The 19,492-nt window shown below is 40.3% G+C and overlaps 2 protein-coding genes across 4 annotated transcripts; one reads left to right on the forward strand and one right to left on the reverse strand.

Annotated features, from left to right (window-relative positions):
• Window positions 1-244: 244 nt before the first annotated feature.
• Window positions 245-8,906, reverse strand: dnajc4 (DnaJ (Hsp40) homolog, subfamily C, member 4). 3 transcript variants are annotated; one of them, XM_085427036.1, is made up of 8 exons: window positions 8,855-8,906; window positions 8,328-8,392; window positions 6,471-6,594; window positions 6,244-6,334; window positions 5,709-5,890; window positions 4,169-4,336; window positions 3,675-3,761; window positions 245-3,587 (listed from the first exon to the last, which is right to left on the reverse strand). In XM_085427036.1, the coding sequence occupies exons 1-8, from the start codon at window positions 8,881-8,883 to the stop codon at window positions 3,491-3,493; spliced, it is 843 nt and encodes a 280-aa protein (XP_085283162.1). In that variant the 5' UTR covers window positions 8,884-8,906; the 3' UTR covers window positions 245-3,490. The 3 variants fall into 3 exon arrangements, with proteins under 3 accessions (XP_085283162.1, XP_085283170.1, XP_085283177.1); XM_085427044.1 differs by lacking the exon at window positions 8,328-8,392 and having other exon boundaries at window positions 8,855-8,904; XM_085427051.1 differs by lacking the exons at window positions 8,328-8,392; window positions 8,855-8,906 and adding an exon at window positions 7,210-7,659.
• Window positions 8,907-8,915: 9 nt separating this feature from the next.
• Window positions 8,916-11,325, forward strand: LOC146677846 (uncharacterized). The gene has a single exon (XM_085427025.1). The coding sequence runs from the start codon at window positions 9,329-9,331 to the stop codon at window positions 11,240-11,242; it is 1,914 nt and encodes a 637-aa protein (XP_085283151.1). The 5' UTR covers window positions 8,916-9,328; the 3' UTR covers window positions 11,243-11,325.
• Window positions 11,326-19,492: the final 8,167 nt, after the last annotated feature.

Raw genomic sequence — 19,492 nt, forward strand, 5'->3', positions numbered from 1 at the left:
TAGGAAATACATCATGGTGACAGTAATATCTAAATTCTTTATAACTTTTCTATTCAATGAATAACTTCCTTAAAATTACACTTTAGTGAAATGTTGTATTTAATCAAAGTAATGCCAATGATTTAAGAGTTCAGCTGGTGCACACTTATCTGCAATCCAACACATACTGAGAGCAACGAGCTGATGATTGATAAACATTTTCTTCAGTTTAATCATAGAAGTTATTTACAAGGAATTTCTCAACAAGTCAACATGACCAAAGGCTGTAATGCACAGTGACCCTGCTTGTAAACACAGACTGACACGTCGCGGTAGGAATGCAGCTTAGGTGTTACTAATAACGCTGACGAATGATTTGTTCTGTTCTCTTCAAATGTTCCACTGTGTCTTGACAGTAAAGCAGGTAAATCAAAGTCAGCCATTATTCACTTTATTATTTACATATTTGCTGTCCATCCACTGTGAGAAGAAAATGACAAGGGGCATTTTTCAAATAAAAAGAGCCCAAAACAAAGTGTCAAGTATAACTGATAAACTGTGGAAAGGTCTTGGGCAACACTTCATATATTTATATTTTTTTGAGGAAATGGTAAAAAGGTGCAGTGATTTATGGAAACATCTACAAACATACATGGAAATACAGTATATAAGACAAAAACAGAGTTTGTATAATTCTAACAAGCTTGAAAGTCAATATTTGGTTTGACCACCTTTATGCAGCCTTAACCTGAAGGCAACATTTCATGAAGTCATCTTCAGGAACGGTTCTCCAGACTTATTGAAGGACATTCAGTGCTCTGCTTTGAACCGTTGGCTGTCTGTTGCTCTGTTCTCTGTTAAGATGATCCCACACTGCTTCAATAATGTTGAGGTCTGGGCTCTGGAGAGGCCGCTCCATCACTGTTAGTGTTCCAGTTACTGTTTTTCTATCCAGGTGTGCTTTCACTGCACTGGCAGTGGGTTTGGAATTATTTCATGCTGAAAAATGAAGCAGCTGCCAATCAGATCCCTTCCAGTTGGTATTGCATCATGGGTCAACATTGGACAATGCTGTTCTCTATTCATAATTCCATTAATTTTGACAACATCCCAAACACCACTGACTGAAATGGGGCCCTGAACCATGACAGAGCCTCCACCGTGTTTCACAAGATGGCTGTAGGCCATCACTGCTGTACCTCTCTCCTGACTTCCTCCACACATCCTGACAATGATTGGGTTAAAACAGAAATTTCAAATTATTTATTCATCTCTTCTTCAGACTTGTTTCCCCTGATTTTCTGGCCAGTTCTGTGTAATTTCTCATACCTCAACATTTATCACCGTTTCCTTTCCTTAAGAATAGTTTCCCGACAGATACACTTTCACCGAGAACATTTCTGATGAGCTTTCAGTGAACAGCAGAGGGATCAACTTCTTTAGTCCTCCACTTTTCCAGCTTTCCCAGATTGTTTAAGGACACACTGCACAACATGACAAGATTTGCCATATTTTGAGTTAATAGCTTTTTGGGAATCACGATGTCGGTGCAAAATACTTTTCTTTGTCGTTGTCTCTTACATGTACACACAACAGTGATTCATCCCTCAAGTTAGGTGCTTTATGCTTGACTCATAGGTCAGTGTTATGAATCTTAACAAAAAAACAAAATGTTTCTCTGAAAAAAGTCAGGCACAAAGACTGAACTGAAAATCATTGAAAAATCAGTCAAAGACAAAGTTTGAAAGACCTTCAGAAAGAAACTACCTGCTTGGAAGCAAAATATATATATATTAAAAAAAAAAAAGCTGCTAGTGACTTTTGCACAGTAGTAGAGTTTACTGATAATTAAAATCATAAAAACAATTTTGATTCCCGAAGGTGGATCATTGTGGTTTGGGAGCAGTTTTATGATCTTTTTAATGCCCAAGGAGGGAAATTAAGGATTTCAGCCCCTCCCATCCAACTAATCAATAAAAAATAATCTCCAAAGAGCATGTCACGCTTTTATTTCAGAGCATGATTCTACACAGTTTCTCTTTGCAGCTCATTAAACTAAAGATAAAAGTCAATTAAAACTGCATCCAGAGCTGTTTTCTTCTCTAGCAGGAAAACTCTTGAGCCTCATCTCCTATCAGTGTGTGTGTGAAGGCATGCTGACATGAGGATCTCAGTCATTATGGCGTGTTTGGGTTATGACAGGGTACTCACACGCCACATGAGGGTGAGGGTGTCTGAGAGCTATGCGGGGACACAGTATGTTATCTCCTGCTGACGTCTCAGGGCAGGGGCCGCTGGTGACAAGAAAACAGAGAGGGAAAAGGGGCGATATCCTTTCTTAAAAAACAAACTTCACGCTGTAGATGCAGGGTTTTACACACCCACACAATTCCTTCCAAAATAAAAAGAAAGAAAGAAGGAAAGAATCCAAGCCTTGACTTCATAATGGGTGTCGCCTTTCCAAACATGCAAATAAACATAACTGCGTTGCTGTCTTCAAAGTTAAAAATGTATGATTCACTTTCACTGACGTGATGGAAAACAAAGATCTGAGATAATTATCTATTTGAATCATTACCAATTCTTCTCTGCTGCTCGTTAAAAGGTAACAGGAAACAAATGACACTATGGGAAGAAATGGTAATAAGCAAGACATTAAATAACAAGAAGCATGTAGAAGTAAAGTGAAATCAAGCAAAGGATGGTTAATGAGATCTTTTAAAGCTTTCTCTCAGATGTCCCAAGAGGGACTCAACAAGGCAGCAAAAACATAAAACAATATAATATATAAAGACTGAGAGGCCAAAATGGTAAATGTTGGCTCACTTTGTGTGTGTGATCTTTCCTTTAAATGCATTTCTCCATAATATTACAACAGTTTGCAATAAATAACTTACTCAGTGGCACTTTTTTCTCCAGATTTTCTGTGTCAAAAAAATCGATATTTGTTGGCAGGAAGTGCAGAAAGTCCAAAAATCAAACACTTGTGAATATATATCAGGAGTGAACCAATTTAAACAGCAGCGTCCACACTTGAGTGCTGAAAGACATTTTCTTTTAAAACAACATGAAACATTGCTGCAAATAAGAGTCTCTCTCTTCACAACTTGATCAGCTGTCATGTTGTATTATTCACCGTCACATGTGAGTTCCAGATGCTGCACAGCTGTAACAGAAATGAGGCTGAGAACAATAAACAGCAAACAGCGTGTTCCTGAGACTCCATTAGGGGCAGTTTGATAGAGCTCATTATGGCTCCTGTGGACAAACCGTGAACAAGTTTGGGAACAAACGAGCCCCATAAAATATAAAAGCTTATCCTGGTCAACATCTATGACCAGAGGAACCCTCCCCCTAAACCACACCCACTCCCTGCAGATTTCAGGATCACATCTGAGGGCAGAAAGAGGCGTGGAAACACGTTTAAAAAGGTCAGAAAATAAATAATCTTAAAACACAACAGCCAGCTTGGTCCGCCTGCTGGCATCACCGAGCACAGCTGAAGGATCTGCTACTTGTCGTCTCCAACGTCGGTGCGTTTGTATTTCTCCTTAAACTCCGCGTGCTTCTGACGCAGGATTTCCGTTTGCTTCTTAAAACCATTGACCCTGAAAAACCGCAAATGAAACAGCATCAGAACAACAACATCAGAGAGAAGCAGGGGGAAAAAGGAATCTGAAGCTCAGTGCACACACCTCGCCCTCTCTTTGGCTTCATTGTAAATTTCTATGATGATTCGGTCTTTCTCATCCATGAAGTTAGTGTGAACTTCTTCCAGTTTCCTGAAAGCATCAGAGGGAGGTAGACAATTCCCTTTTAGAGAGCTTAACCTAAGAACTCAGCAGCGCTCTTTATTTATGGGTTTGTACAGCTGTTAGAGGAGCTGCTCACATCACAAAGAAGTGAATCTCAACAAACACATGTGGCACCACGTCAGTGTGTGAAAGCAAACTCAAGGCCGCGAGTTGGGAGGTTGTGCCAACACACATGGCACTGAGACACGTCCGCAACATTCCTCATTCATCTGGATGTGAATGAGCAGCAAATAAAAGGACACAGTGTGGACAACGAAGGACAGGATGTGAGCAAGAGGAAGTTTACCAAATGCACACTTCTTTCTAATATTTACAGTTTAAATTTAAATACAAAATGCTGAATGCTCAGTCGGTATCGTGTGTGGGGTTTTTACTTGAAGAGGACGGCATGGGCTCCTATGCTGAGCATCATAGCGACGACACAATACGCCACCAGGCGGAAGTTCCTCTTCCTCCTCTTCTGCTTCTCCTCGGCCATCATCTCTGGAGTGTGAGGGTGATGAACCTGCTCCCAGTAACGGATGTTCTCATAGGCATCCATGCTGATAGGAAAGGCATGAGAAGATTGAGCGTTGTTTCTGATGTCACTAGTCAATGTAATAAGCACTTGTTGTAATAACTAAGGTTGCTCATTTGATTTGCAGTTACACAAATCGTGTCTGAACTTCAAGAAACATTAAATGAAAATGACAAGTGATAGTCATAGTCTGTATATAAAGGATGGAGCTTCCAGAAGCTCCAGGACTGCAAAGTAAATCCAAAGCAGATTTATTTTTTTATGTCCACCAGGAGGGGATTCCTCTAGCTTCAAAAAGTCCAGATGTATAGACGTTTATGAGCAAATGACCCTACTGATCTCTCACTCGCTGACCTCAGTAAACAATTTCCTAATGAGTTTATGAGCTCAATCTCAAGTTCAAATTCTTGAATACAACACAAAGTTCATTGTCTAAAATACTGGATGCTGTGAAGATGATTTCTCAACCATGGAAATAATTCTGCAATTTATTTGTCTTCTGTGGTCAGTGGACTCATTCGTTTCATAAATGTAACAGATTGTTGATTTGGCCACTGCTAAAGTTTTTCCTTTCTTGCAGAGCTGTTTATTTCGTTTAACTAGCAACACAAGTTTATTTTTTACATCACGGTCTCCTTGGACCTCATAAAGAGAATTCCAGTGACCAGGTACTAAACATAATCTCAACACTGCAGATCTTTTATGTGCTTATTTAGTCCCTGAATAACAGGAGAAAAGGCCTCAGTCCCCCGAAACTGTGGGACTGTGGATAGAAATGTCTGTAATTCAAGTGTGACACAAGTGTAGTTGTAAGACATGCTTTTTTATGGCATTAAATATCGGGGCAATTGAAAGTAAATTCCATGTTGCAAAAGTTGTGAATCAGTTGGCGTATATGATTTAAACATTGTCGTCCCCATTTTTTGTGCCTTGAGAAAGGAACTCCCAGAAATAGATATGCAACAGCGTCAGTCACAAATTCTGTGTTTCTTTTCTAAATCTGTCCCTTGGTGCTTTAAGATGACCGCTGCTCTGGCCTGACATTATATAAAAAAAGGTGAATTTTTCAGATGTGCACTTCAACCTTTTCAGACATTGCCCGTCAGAGCTGTACATGAGAACATCAATGACGGTATCAGCTGTATCTGACATTAAACAGTCTTTACCCTGCATGCTCCTCAGTATAGTCTGTGTGACATCCTGTTGAGCCCATGAAAGAGAATTAATTGAACACATCTGATGCTGACAATCTCCTGTTTTACTGTTATACATGTTAGAAACAACGAAGCCCCAAACACTGGGGTTCCTGTGTGAAATTTGCTGCTTTTAAAGATGACACACTGTTAATGTAAAGTTCATAAGCAGTAACACACTAATGGATGTGGGTGAATCCTCACCTGCCTCTGTAGCTGGGGTCAGTGGAGGCAGATCTGAAGACTTGAGCACCACCATACGGCTGTCGTATTTTGAAGTCGTACTCCTTCCTACTCAGATCTTTGCTCAGCACCCTGTAGGCCTCGTTCAGCTGCACAAACTGGCTGTGCAGTGCCGGGTTTGACGGGTCGCTGTCTGGATGTAGCTGCACAATAAAGGGGACAGAGTCAGCAGCAAATTCTCCTCATGAAGCATGAAAAAAGAAAAGATCTGGTGCAGGTCAAATATGCAACCATTAACAACCGAAAAATGTTCTTACTTTTTATGACAAATAGATTTTTGTTTTGCACTTTGAACCAAGCTTCTTTCTCACCCTTTAATGAGGCCAAAGCCACAAAGTAAACACACATACCCATCCTTATTTAAACTGGGAGCCATAGCTTGAAAACAAACAGTGAGGAAGCCCACTGTGGGAACAGTTAGCAAGCACAAAATGTGCTGTGCAAGGCTGCCCTCGTGTGGCCACATGTTTTATTTAAATCCAAATGGGAATGATACCTTTTTGGATTTGTCAAAAAACGCATTTTTGATTTCTTCTAACGTGGCATCAGATTTGACTCCCAGGAGGTCGTAGTAGGTCGCAGCTTTTCTGCAGTGAGAAAGCAAAGAACTCAAAACCAAGCAGGCACTCAGACCTGTTTAAACACAGAGTACACAAACACAATCATCAAGGTGTTCTCAGCAACTCTGCCTAAAACCTAAAGGCACACATTCACTTTGTCTACCTTTGCGTATAGCTTTGGGAGAACAGCCGCAGTCCACTCTTGCAACACCAAAAACAACTCTGGCACAGACGTAGCTGAGCCTCCAACAGCATGATGGAAATTTTTGGCGGTTCCACACAAGGACCTGAGCAGAGAGGACAGATGAAACAATGCAAAGACCCAAAGCCAAGGCACTAAGTACTAAGTGGGCGGGCTCCAGATACTGAATTTAAATATGTTAAAGTTATAAATGTCTAATTATCAAAAGGAAATAATGCTGGGAAGAAGCTTCTAAGGGACAACGTTTTAACAGTTGTGTAAAAGTAACATCGAAAATCAGCATTTTATTAATTAAAAGTGAATAAATAACTGAAACAAATCCAGAATATCACCGTTATGTGTATCTACAGCAGTTTCCAGGAAGCAACAGAATCAATTTTTTATTATTATAAATCTTGACCTGGAACTGCCTCTGAAGCTATTACTGATATGATATATTAGTAATAAAACATTGATACTAGTGATACTAGAAGGAAAACAAACAAGGAGAAGTAGATTTGAGTCATTATGTAGCCCAGCACCGGAAGCAAATTTGAAATTGTATTGTACTGTATTGTTCCCCAGAGAAAACTCTACTTTTTATTATCGTCAACATTTTTATTCATATTCATTCTTCACAATCATCATCATACTTTTTAATACATATATATATATATAGATCTATTTATTTTTGTTAAGTTTAACAAAAACATTGCCTCACCTTCAATTTTTAGACTCCTTTCGTATGAGATCGTCAGAGACTTATTTTAGTTACTGGTAAAGATGCTTACGCTCACTTATCTCACCAGATCGCTGGGCAAACAACAGGATTGAGTTGATTCTACTGTATATAGTATTTTATTTTATTCTATTCTGTACAGTTGTGTACTGTATTTATTCTTATTGTATTCTAATTTTTGCTTCATAACTTTTGCACTGTCCACTTCCTGCTGTGACAAAACAAATTTCCCACGTGTGGGACTAATAAAGGTTATCTTATCTTATCTTATTATGCTGAGCACATGTCGAATGTCTCTATGAAATAAATGTTAAGCCTAAAACCAAGGTTGGAAAACAGAAACAGCTGCAGACTTATGTCTTTGCTAACTGCCCATGATATTAATTAAGGAAACTATTGGCCTTGACCAAACAACCACATAACCATAAATCAGCCCAGGAAACCTTCAAAACAGCTCACATGAAGTCTTAGGAAAATCTGAAGGAAGACATACATTTTGGACTAACAGTATTTTTCTTTTAGTTTTACAGCTGATTCTACTGACAAAGACCTCCCCCCACAGCCCTTCATACTGCACTAAAGTAATGAATAGGTAAAAAATTAAATGACAGAAAAGCTCCTGTTTTTTCACTACTATAGAATTTTTATTATTATTATTATTATTATTATTATTATTATTATTTTACTGTTGAAAAATATTTATCCAAACAATATTCCTGCTTATCTGGAGTACTCTAGTACTCCAAACTTAATTCTCTCCAGATAAACCCAGTTCCTCCTGGGAGATCCCAAACCATTCCCAGACAGATGAAATATATAATCTCTCTAGCAGGATGTAGGTTTACCCTGGGGTCTCTTTCCAGTTGGGTGTGCCTCCAAAGGGATGTGCCCAGGAGGTGTTCTAAATAATTGCCTGAAACACCTCACATGGGTCCTATCAACAGGCAAAATATCTTAGTTTAGTTTTTATTAGCCTGCACGTTAGTTATTTTTTCTTTAGTAGGTAATGTGTGGTACTAGTCAGTCACTAGCTTGGGTACTTGGTTTAGTTTTAGTCAACTACAACTTAGCTGCAAACTGCCTGTTTTCTCTGATTTTACCTTTCACTGTCTTCCCATTGAAAATGTCGACGTCAGCATCTGTCCCCTTATCTGTGGACACGTGACTGAGGACCAAAACAAAGGGATGAGGTGAATGACATGTTTTCAAAGGGATTAAACAACTAAAACAGGGGGCAATTTGACACCTTTCACAATCAGCTGAAAGGTCACAACACGACCTGTGTTTCACTTTGACCCACTCACGTTAACTACATTCAACTGCTACAATGACAGCTGGCTTTGCACATCAGTTATTACGTGTAATGTTCACATCAGTGAAGCAGAAAAGCCGACTAACCACATCATGAGATTCAGCTGGAACACTTTGTTCTGCTATCAGAGAAGTGCTAATGCTAGCCGGGTGTACCGGAAGTTAGCTCTAAACTGTTGAACTACGTCATCGACAGCTTGTTAAAAACTGTATAACTAGAGGCGTTTTAATAAATACGTAAAATAAAAGTCAAACACATTTTCAAATGAGGAGTGTTGTAGAAGCAGAGCTGACTAAAGGAGGAGAGGTGACATACCAGCGGAGGGCAGTTTCATAACATCGCATAAGCTCGGCGCATAGAGCCAACGTCAGTTAGATCAAAAGTCTACAAAATAAGAGCGCGGGCCTTCAAAATAAAAACACCACCATTTTCGGGATTAAAGAGTAGTTGAGTGATGAACACTGATAAATAAAAAGTAAAACATCAAAAAAGAATAATTTAAATATTGAATACTGGACACATATAATTGTCAATAGAATTGTTTATTGTTCAGCACAATAAACAATTATACTGTCACCATTGTTACTGATATTGAAAGCTTATTGATAATTTGTCCAAGTAAAGAATGCCCTCCCACAAATGTCATGTGACAACCTCATTGGCTTACAGAATCGTGATGTCACACACATTTAGAATCTTACCACCACTGTGATCCTTTGATCCTTTGATCCTAAAACCTATAAATAGGGGTGAGACGCAAGAACTTTTAGTCCGTTATTCGCAGCATTTATGTGTGCAGCATTCAAACGTTCGCCAGAGAAGCCTTTTTTTGGATCCTTTTCAGAGTCACTGTTAACAGATTCCAACATGTCTCCAAGAAAACAGAAAAAAAGAGAAAACGTAAAGCCCAGCGCTCCTCTTTGCAATCGAGAAGACGATACTCAACTGCAGAAGATGTGCTTGGAAGAAATGCATGAGGAAAATCTCATGAACAATCACAATACGCGACACCCGCCCCAGCCAGAGTACACCAATTACATCTGGGAAAGTTTTTTTAAACAACGAACGGAGATTATCTTACTGAGAGAGCACTGTGAGAGAAGGACCGATGAAGTAGATAGACTGTTCAGACAGCTTCTTGATAAGGAAGACATTCAAAAGGAGAAAGAAATGGAACTCCTAGACATGCGGGGAAGGATCTTTGAGCTCCAAGCAGAGCTTAATAAAGTACAAGAAAAGCCAACAGAAGAAATCCTCCAACAGAAGAAAAACGAGAAAGAGAGGGAAAAAAAGATTCAGGAGCTGCAAGTAAAGCTTGATCAAGCTCTGCAAAAAAATCAAGAACTCCTCCAAGAGAAGAAACAACTGGTCATAAAACTCCAAGGCGCTGAGATAAATCAAAAAGTGCTGAAAGGAAGGGTTGAGTTTCTTCGAAAGAAAGCGCAACAGACCATGAAAAAGGAAGATACGGATTGCAAGCTTCAGGACAGCGAGAAACACAAGGAAGCCTTGCAAATAAAGCTTGATGAAGCTCTGCAAAAAAATCAAGAACTCCTCCAAGAAAAAGAACAAATGGACATAAAGCAGCGCAAACTACAAGGCATGGAGGAAAAGTACAAAGGGCTTCAGGCAAAGCTTGATAAAACACTGAACAAAAATAAAGAGTTGCTTCAAGAAAAAAAGCAACTAGAAATTAAACAGAAAGAAATGGACTCCAAGCTTGAAGGCGTGGAGGAAAAGTACACCGCGCTGAAAATAAAGCTTGATAAAACAGTGCAAAGAAATAAGGATTTCCTACAAGACAAAGAACAGCATGACACGAAACAGAAAGATCTGGATTGTGAGCTTCAGAACATCAAGAAACACAACCAAGGTTTGCAAGTAATGCTTGATGAAGCTCTACAAAAAAATAAAGAAATCCTTGAAGAGAAAGAAAAACTGGACATAAACCAGAGAGGCATGCAGGAAAAATACAGAGCGCAGCAGGTAAAGCTTGATGAAACGCTGCACAAATATCAAGAGCTGCTTCAAGACAAAGAACAACGGAAAAGAAAGCAGAAAGAAGAAAAACAAATTCTCCAGGACTTTGAGAGGAAAAACCAACAGCTGCAAGACCGTTATAACAAACTGAACTCCAAAACAACTGAGCTGGAGGGGGAAAAGAAAAAAGTGCAAAGACAATGCTCAGAGATGCAGAGTAAGCTCAGTGACATGCTGAGAAAAAACACAGAACTGGAGAAACTTTCCAACAACTTGAAGTGCAAAAACACTGAGGTGCAGATGTTAAAGCAGCAACTAGAGAAAACAAACACAGACCTGCAGTGTACACTTCAAGAACTCGAGAGAAGTCAGCAGCTACAAGACACACACAACAAATTACAACAGAGTTATACAGAGATGCACGAGGCAAAGCTTATGCAGGAGGCCAAATGTAAAGAACTGAAAGAAAGGCTGGAAGAAAAACAAGCCAAATTAGAAGAAGTGGAGACAACATGCAGGAAACTTGAGAAGGAAAATACACAAACAATTGATGAGTTAAGAACCCTCGTCCTAGAGAAGAAAGTGCTGGTGGAAAAGATCATGGAAAAGAAGAAAAAACGCTTCCGCTTCTTCTGGAGGAAGAGCACTCCTGCTTTTTCTACTTTTTCCACTTTTTCTTCTACTGATGTCACCCCGTCTTCCTCCTCCACCGTTGCATCGTAATTTTCACCTCTCCTGACACCTCTCCCTCCCCTATTTCCCTGTAACTCCCCCCCCTCTCTCTCTTTCACCCTCACCCCCCAACCAGTCCCGACAGTTGACTGCCCCCTCTAGAGCCTGGTTCTGTCATAGGTTTCTTCCTTTAAAGGGAGTTTTTCCTATCCACTGTCGCATCCAGTGCTTGCTCAGAGGGCATTGTTGGGGTTCTCTCACCTCTATCTCTTTCCTCCTTTCTATCCCTTTCCTTTACCCTCTTCTTTACCCCCCACCCCTCCCCTCCTTTTCTATTCCCCCACCTTTTCTATTTCCTTAATAATTGAATAATAAACACAATTGGCTACATTTTAAATGTGTCTGATCCACGTCTTCATTCAAGAATGAATTGTCTTTCTCACGGAGTCATGTGTATTTTGTGTTTTCCTCGGGCTGGTGATCCTCGCGGTCGTTCAGCCCTGGAGTCCAGAGTTTTAGTGTTTTAATCACATTTAGTGTTACGTTTTAGATCACCACAATAGGATATCCATAATTTAGGGTTCAGGCATTTGTTTTAGTTCAATATCGTATCATTCTATGATTGAGTAGTTTACAGAACCTTCAGTCAGCAGCAATAACTTCAATTCATTGACATTTGCAAGCAGCCAGAAGCCTGCTAGCAACTCTTTTTAAAGAGTCTAAATGGTGTCAGCAGATTTCCTTCAGTGAAATACCTCAAAATCAGAATTCTTGTTCAATCATGCATGTCATAGGCCCCACAAAGTGAAACCAGCTTCCAGAAACTTGGCACCACAGTTTGACTCAGCCCTAATATTTGATCCACACATCAGAAAATTTACCAAGTTTTTTTATGAAGTGGAAAATTGTTAGGTCAGATCCTACACATGGGACCTCACGACATCACAGTGTAAAACAAGGATTTTATGCCTAAAGCAGTATTCACACAGTCACTTTTCTTTAATAAAACTTTGCACCAGCTGTTTTGTCTAAGTAATGAAAGGGCTAAAAAGACTGCGTAGTTTTCCATGTGGACTATTGAAGTAGCTTTGTATGAGTCACAGTTCAAAATAATCCCCTGCAACCTTTTTCTGATTGGCTGCCTCTGGTAAACAGAAAATGAGTGGGTGCGGCTTCTGGTCACAGCCAGAGTGAGATGACTATATTAGGGCTACCCTCTCTCTTTGACATCATACAGACCTAGGAGTAGAAAAAAACTGCAATTTCCTGAGCTGACTGAATTAAAAGCACATTCAGGAGCACTGACTGCAAATAACTGCAATGAGGCTTAAACAAATATATATTTAGGCTGTAAGACTACATGATGTGTTATATGTATGTTTAGGGAATCTAAACCTTCTTTAAACTTTTCTTTTTATTCTTGAAATCCATTTGTAACTGGAATCTCACTCCTATTACAAATAATTCTCTTGGAGTTAAACAAGTTCAGTATTAAGAAGAAAAAACAGTTTTACTGCCCCATATAAAAGTTAGATATTTGGGCTTGAGATGAGTAAAGTTAATAGAGAGTTAAAATAGAAACAATAAAAATGCACACCAGTGAAAGACTAAAAGTAAAGGAACAGAAGTAATAATGAAGACAACTGAGAGACCATAAAAGATGACATCACATGATGGCAAGCCTATAAAAAGGTGTCATACAAAATGAAGTCCAAAGTTAAAGTTACTATTAGATTAGGTCTCAATTATCTAACCAGATTTGCCCAGCTGAGGTTAAATATTGGCATTCTTTTTAAAAATGATTACATTATATATCTTCTTCAACATAATCAGCCTCGGGAGAGTAGGGTGGAACTAAATGTGGAGCAAAGAGTATCTAGGGTGAAGGGAGTATCTGCCATCAAACAAGAAGACAGCCGCATGTAACTACAACGGTGTTTTCTAGTTCACCTTACATGCATTAATTTAATAAGTGGTTAGCCTACTCAATGTAAATTACACATGAACAACATTAAGCTACTCACACAGAGTATAACGGCCATCATCATCCGTCATCATTTCTGCTACACTGGCAGGGCTAGGGGCCAGGCCTCTCCTCTTCGGGTTCTTGGGGGATGTTGCTAACTCCGGGTCCGATAACAGGCACCACACCCGCAGTAGATGTGCTCGGTGTGAGGTCTCGCAGCAAGCTATCAAATACGGTGCATTTCTGAGCTTCAAGTTTAAATGAAACTTGTGGGTTGGATCTATGTGGCAGAAGCTGTTGTCAGCATTTATCCCTGTGTGGTATAAATTTCTGGGTCTGAACTGTGATCTTATTTCCTGAGACAAACGATGTAAAAGCTCTGCTGCATTTGTGAGACTGACTGACAGAAGCGAGGCTGCCATATCGCGCCATCATCAGTAGGCGGTAGGTAAAGTGTCTTGCCCAAGGACACAACGACCAAGACAGAGAGAGCTGGGGGTCAAACCGGCAACCTTCCAGTTACAAGATGAGCTTCCCGACCCCCTGAACTACGGATGCCCTACATGACTGTCAGGACAACTTATGTATTGCAAGTATGCAGTACTGGACTCATCTCGGACGGGGATGAGTCTGCCTACAGGAGGGAGGTTTAACGTCTGGTGTCCTGGTGCAGCCACAACAACCTGGTGCTGAATGCCCAGAAGACAGTGGAGATTATTGTGGACTTCAGGAAGCACACAGCCCCACTCCCCCCCATCATCCTGACTGACACCCTCATCACCTCTGTGGACTCATTCCGCTTCCTGGGTACCACCATCACCCAGGACCTGAAGTGGGAGCCCACCATCACCTCCGTCATTAAGAAAGCCCAGCAGAGGATGTACTTCCTGAGGCAGCTGAAGAAATTCAACCTGCCAACACGGACGATGATGCAGTTCTACACTGCAATCATCGAGTCCATCCTCACCTCCTCCATCACCGTGTGGTACGCTGGAGCCACTATCAGGGACAAACAGAGACTGCAGCGTGTTGTGCGCTCTGCTGAGAAGGTGATTGGCTGCAGACTCCCATCTTTGCAGGACCTGTACACCTCCAGGACATTGCGGCGTGCAGCTCGGATCTCAGCTGACCCTTCTCACCCTGGACACAGTCTGTTTGACCTGCTCCCCTCAGGCAGGAGGCTCCGGTCCATTCGCACCAGAACCTCTCGCCATAAGAACAGTTTCTTCCCCTCTGCTGTTGAACACATGAACAATAACCGTATGACTGTTCCCGCTACTAACACATGACCCTACGCTGTGTTCACTGCATCATTCCATGATTGGCACTGATCACCACCTGCACTCATGTATATATCTTTCAACGTAGCACTCTTAATTCTTATTCTCATGTATATATCTCATGTATAGCTCATGCACATATCTTTCTACGTAGCACTTTTAATTCTTATCCCTACTTTTATTTTTTCATGTCTATTTAAGTGCTATTTATGACACTATGTTTGCACTGAAGCACCGCAGCAATTTCCTAATGTTGTAAACCTGCTCAACATTTGTCAATAAACCCCTTTCTGATTCTGATTCTGATTCTGATTCTAAGAATAACTTGATGTTTCTGACTTTGCATTATGAATTTTTTACCCACTGACAAACATTTCAAGTTCTACTAAATTAAAAAACAATTTGTGGTAACCTGATTATGATTCAAAAAGAATAATTAACAACACTTCTTGTAATGGTGTTAAAATCAGCCCAGCTTTTATTTTAAAATGCAAAAAGTAAAAGAAAATCAGCCAACATACTGGACACATATAATTGTCAATAGAATTGTTTATTGTTCAGCACAATAAACAATTATACTGTCACCATTGTTACTGATATTGAAAGCTTATTGATAATTTGTCCAAGTAAAGAATGCCCTCCCACAAATGTCATGTGACAACCTCATTGGCTTACAGAATTGTGATGTCACACACATTTAGAATCTTACCACCACTGTGATCCTTTGATCCTTTGATCCTAAAACCTATAAATAGGGGTGAGACGCAAGAACTTTTAGTCCGTTATTCGCAGCATTTATGTGTGCAGCATTCAAACGTTCGCCAGAGAAGCCTTTTTTTGGATCCTTTTCAGAGTCACTGTTAACAGATTCCAACATGTCTCCAAGAAAACAGAAAAAAAGAGAAAACGTAAAGCCCAGCGCTCCTCTTTGCAATCGAGAAGACGATACTCAACTGCAGAAGATGTGCTTGGAAGAAATGCATGAGGAAAATCTCATGAACAATCACAATACGCGACACCCGCCCCAGCCAGAGTACACCAATTACATCTGGGAAAGTTTTTTTAAACAACGAACGGAGATTATCTTACTGAGAGAGCACTGTGAGAGAAGGACCGATGAAGTAGATAGACTGTTCAGACAGCTTCTTGATAAGGAAGACATTCAAAAGGAGAAAGAAATGGAACTCCTAGACATGCGGGGAAGGATCTTTGAGCTCCAAGCAGAGCTTAATAAAGTACAAGAAAAGCCAACAGAAGAAATCCTCCAACAGAAGAAAAACGAGAAAGAGAGGGAAAAAAAGATTCAGGAGCTGCAAGTAAAGCTTGATCAAGCTCTGCAAAAAAATCAAGAACTCCTCCAAGAGAAGAAACAACTGGTCATAAAACTCCAAGGCGCTGAGATAAATCAAAAAGTGCTGAAAGGAAGGGTTGAGTTTCTTCGAAAGAAAGCGCAACAGACCATGAAAAAGGAAGATACGGATTGCAAGCTTCAGGACAGCGAGAAACACAAGGAAGCCTTGCAAATAAAGCTTGATGAAGCTCTGCAAAAAAATCAAGAACTCCTCCAAGAAAAAGAACAAATGGACATAAAGCAGCGCAAACTACAAGGCATGGAGGAAAAGTACAAAGGGCTTCAGGCAAAGCTTGATAAAACACTGAACAAAAATAAAGAGTTGCTTCAAGAAAAAAAGCAACTAGAAATTAAACAGAAAGAAATGGACTCCAAGCTTGAAGGCGTGGAGGAAAAGTACACCGCGCTGAAAATAAAGCTTGATAAAACAGTGCAAAGAAATAAGGATTTCCTACAAGACAAAGAACAGCATGACACGAAACAGAAAGATCTGGATTGTGAGCTTCAGAACATCAAGAAACACAACCAAGGTTTGCAAGTAATGCTTGATGAAGCTCTACAAAAAAATAAAGAAATCCTTGAAGAGAAAGAAAAACTGGACATAAACCAGAGAGGCATGCAGGAAAAATACAGAGCGCAGCAGGTAAAGCTTGATGAAACGCTGCACAAATATCAAGAGCTGCTTCAAGACAAAGAACAACGGAAAATAAAGCAGAAAGAAGAAAAACAAATTCTCCAGGACTTTGAGAGGAAAAACCAACAGCTGCAAGACCGTTATAACAAACTGAACTCCAAAACAACTGAGCTGGAGGGGGAAAAGAAAAAAGTGCAAAGACAATGCTCAGAGATGCAGAGTAAGCTCAGTGACATGCTGAGAAAAAACACAGAACTGGAGAAACTTTCCAACAACTTGAAGTGCAAAAACACTGAGGTGCAGATGTTAAAGCAGCAACTAGAGAAAACAAACACAGACCTGCAGTGTACACTTCAAGAACTCGAGAGAAGTCAGCAGCTACAAGACACACACAACAAATTACAACAGAGTTATACAGAGATGCACGAGGCAAAGCTTATGCAGGAGGCCAAATGTAAAGAACTGAAAGAAAGGCTGGAAGAAAAACAAGCCAAATTAGAAGAAGTGGAGACAACATGCAGGAAACTTGAGAAGGAAAATACACAAACAATTGATGAGTTAAGAACCCTCGTCCTAGAGAAGAAAGTGCTGGTGGAAAAGATCATGGAAAAGAAGAAAAAACGCTTCCGCTTCTTCTGGAGGAAGAGCACTCCTGCTTTTTCTACTTTTTCCACTTTTTCTTCTACTGATGTCACCCCGTCTTCCTCCTCCACCGTTGCATCGTAATTTTCACCTCTCCTGACACCTCTCCCTCCCCTATTTCCCTGTAACTCCCCCCCCCCTCTCTCTCTTTCACCCTCACCCCCCAACCAGTCCCGACAGTTGACTGCCCCCTCTAGAGCCTGGTTCTGTCATAGGTTTCTTCCTTTAAAGGGAGTTTTTCCTATCCACTGTCGCATCCAGTGCTTGCTCAGAGGGCATTGTTGGGGTTCTCTCACCTCTATCTCTTTCCTCCTTTCTATCCCTTTCCTTTACCCTCTTCTTTACCCCCCACCCCTCCCCTCCTTTTCTATTCCCCCACCTTTTCTATTTCCTTAATAATTGAATAATAAACACAATTGGCTACATTTTAAATGTGTCTGATCCACGTCTTCATTCAAGAATGAATTGTCTTTCTCACGGAGTCATGTGTATTTTGTGTTTTCCTCGGGCTGGTGATCCTCGCGGTCGTTCAGCCCCGGAGTCCAGAGTTTTAGTGTTTTAATCACATTTAGTGTTACGTTTTAGATCACCACAATAGGATATCCATAATTTAGGGTTCAGGCATTTGTTTTAGTTCAATATCGTATCATTCTATGATTGAGTAGTTTACAGAACCTTCAGTCAGCAGCAATAACTTCAATTCATTGACATTTGCAAGCATTCCTTTATACACAGCATTTCAGTCAGGTTGAGGTCTGGACTTCCATGCTGTAGATTTGCTGCTGTGCTTGGGGTCATTATCCTGTTGCATGGCCTAATTTAGGAGAAGCTTTAGCTGTCGGTCAGGTGGCCTCACATTTGACTCTAGAAAACTCTGGCATACAGAGGATTTCGTCAACTGCAAGGTGCCTATTCTCTTGTAGCTGCAGAACAAGCTTAAATCAAAAAATTATTCACTGCTACGAATCCTGGGATAGGGTGGGCCATGAAGGACACACCCCAACCATCCTTCAAATCCAGGTAAAAGGAGGAGGCATTTGTGGGTCACATTTGGAGCAGCCTTTGTCGCCTGGCTGTGATGTAATCGGCCATTAAAGGCAGCCTCTGAATCACAAAACAACCACAATGGACCAAAGTGCTGTACAGTACTGAAAATTTAAAAAAAATAAAAATCTACAAAAACATGATACTGAAATTTAAAAAAAAAAAAAAAAAAATCTACAATGTGCTGTACAGAAGATTAAATACATAAAAACAAATAGAAAGAAAAGCCACAGAAAAGGAAAAAAAAAAAAAACTTTGTACAAATAAATAAACAATAAAATCAAATCAGCTGTCACCAGGGTGTACCCTGGACTGGCGCAGGGCTAACACACAGACAACCAGTTGCACAATTTAGAGTTTCCACGCAATCACAGGAGAACATGCAAACTCCACACAGAAAGACCCACAATTTCATACCATAAGGTCACCATTTGCCCAACAACTTCACAAAAGCTGGAGAATTTATTGCTGGACCATGTACTCTCATGTGCCAGTTAGGAGTAGAGAATTGGTTTTAGTTACAATGAAACCATTTCTCTTTTAACACATAAACAGTGTGGATGCTGAAGAGCTTCATCTGTCATGGAGGTGACCAATAACCCAATGGTCACTCTGACAAAGCTCCAGCATTGCTGTGTGGAGTATGGAGAACCTTTAAGAAGGACAATGACTTCTGCAGCTCTCTGCCAATTAGGCCTGTATGGTAGTGTGGTGGCGCGAATGAGGGATAACCGGGGACGGCAACTAAGATGTTGACAACGTCACCTGGGGGAGGAAGTTACACCCCAGGAAAGATTCCTCTATCCAATGTAAGTGTTACACTGGCTACCAAAGCCCACAGACTCGTTATTAATAGCAGAGAGGAGACAGATGAATTTTACAAATTAAAATTTATTAAGAAGAACTACTAAAAGCATAGAATTGTAAAATCAGAAAGGTACCTAAGGTAGCAGGGTTGAGACGGCAGGATAGTTAATTAAAAACACTTTATTAACAACTGATTAAAATGACCAGACTCCCTCCCACGATGCTCTAAAACAATCACAGATTGATTAAAAAACAAACAAACAAAACAATACTAAACAAAATAGTGGAGACCGGCCACTTGAGGAGGCAACCTACAGGGAGGAGTGCCCAAGGATGCTACCAGTTACTCACCCGTGTAACTCCACTGCAGACCTCACTGTCACTCACACTGAAGTCTAAATGGTGCAATCTACCTATGCCCACCTCACGTGCCTAGCCCCTCAACAAGCGGCCGCACCTCCACTAAAGCAATAAAACAAAGCATAAAACGTTAAACAAATTAGTAAAAGAGATCTACATAAAACAACTACACCCCAAGTTACTGTTCTTTATAAAAAAGCATCACATAACAAACAAA

Source organism: Rhamphochromis longiceps, linkage group LG2 (assembly GCF_057381845.1).
Source record: "Rhamphochromis longiceps isolate RC_006_pf linkage group LG2, R_longiceps_female_GT1.1, whole genome shotgun sequence".
Classification (NCBI taxonomy): Eukaryota; Metazoa; Chordata; class Actinopteri; order Cichliformes; family Cichlidae; genus Rhamphochromis; species Rhamphochromis longiceps.

Coding starts and splice junctions, on each gene's coding strand:
- dnajc4 (XM_085427036.1), bottom strand. CDS start 8,883: ATGCGATGTTATGAAACTGCCCTCCGCTG. Junction 8,393..8,854: donor TATGAAACTGCCCTCCGCTG/GTATGTCACCTC, acceptor TTTGGTCCTCAG/TCACGTGTCCACAGATAAGG. Junction 6,335..6,470: donor TCCCAAAGCTATACGCAAAG/GTAGACAAAGTG, acceptor TTCTCACTGCAG/AAAAGCTGCGACCTACTACG.
- LOC146677846 (XM_085427025.1), top strand. CDS start 9,329: ATGTGTGCAGCATTCAAACGTTCGCCAGAGAAGCCTTTTTTTGGATCC.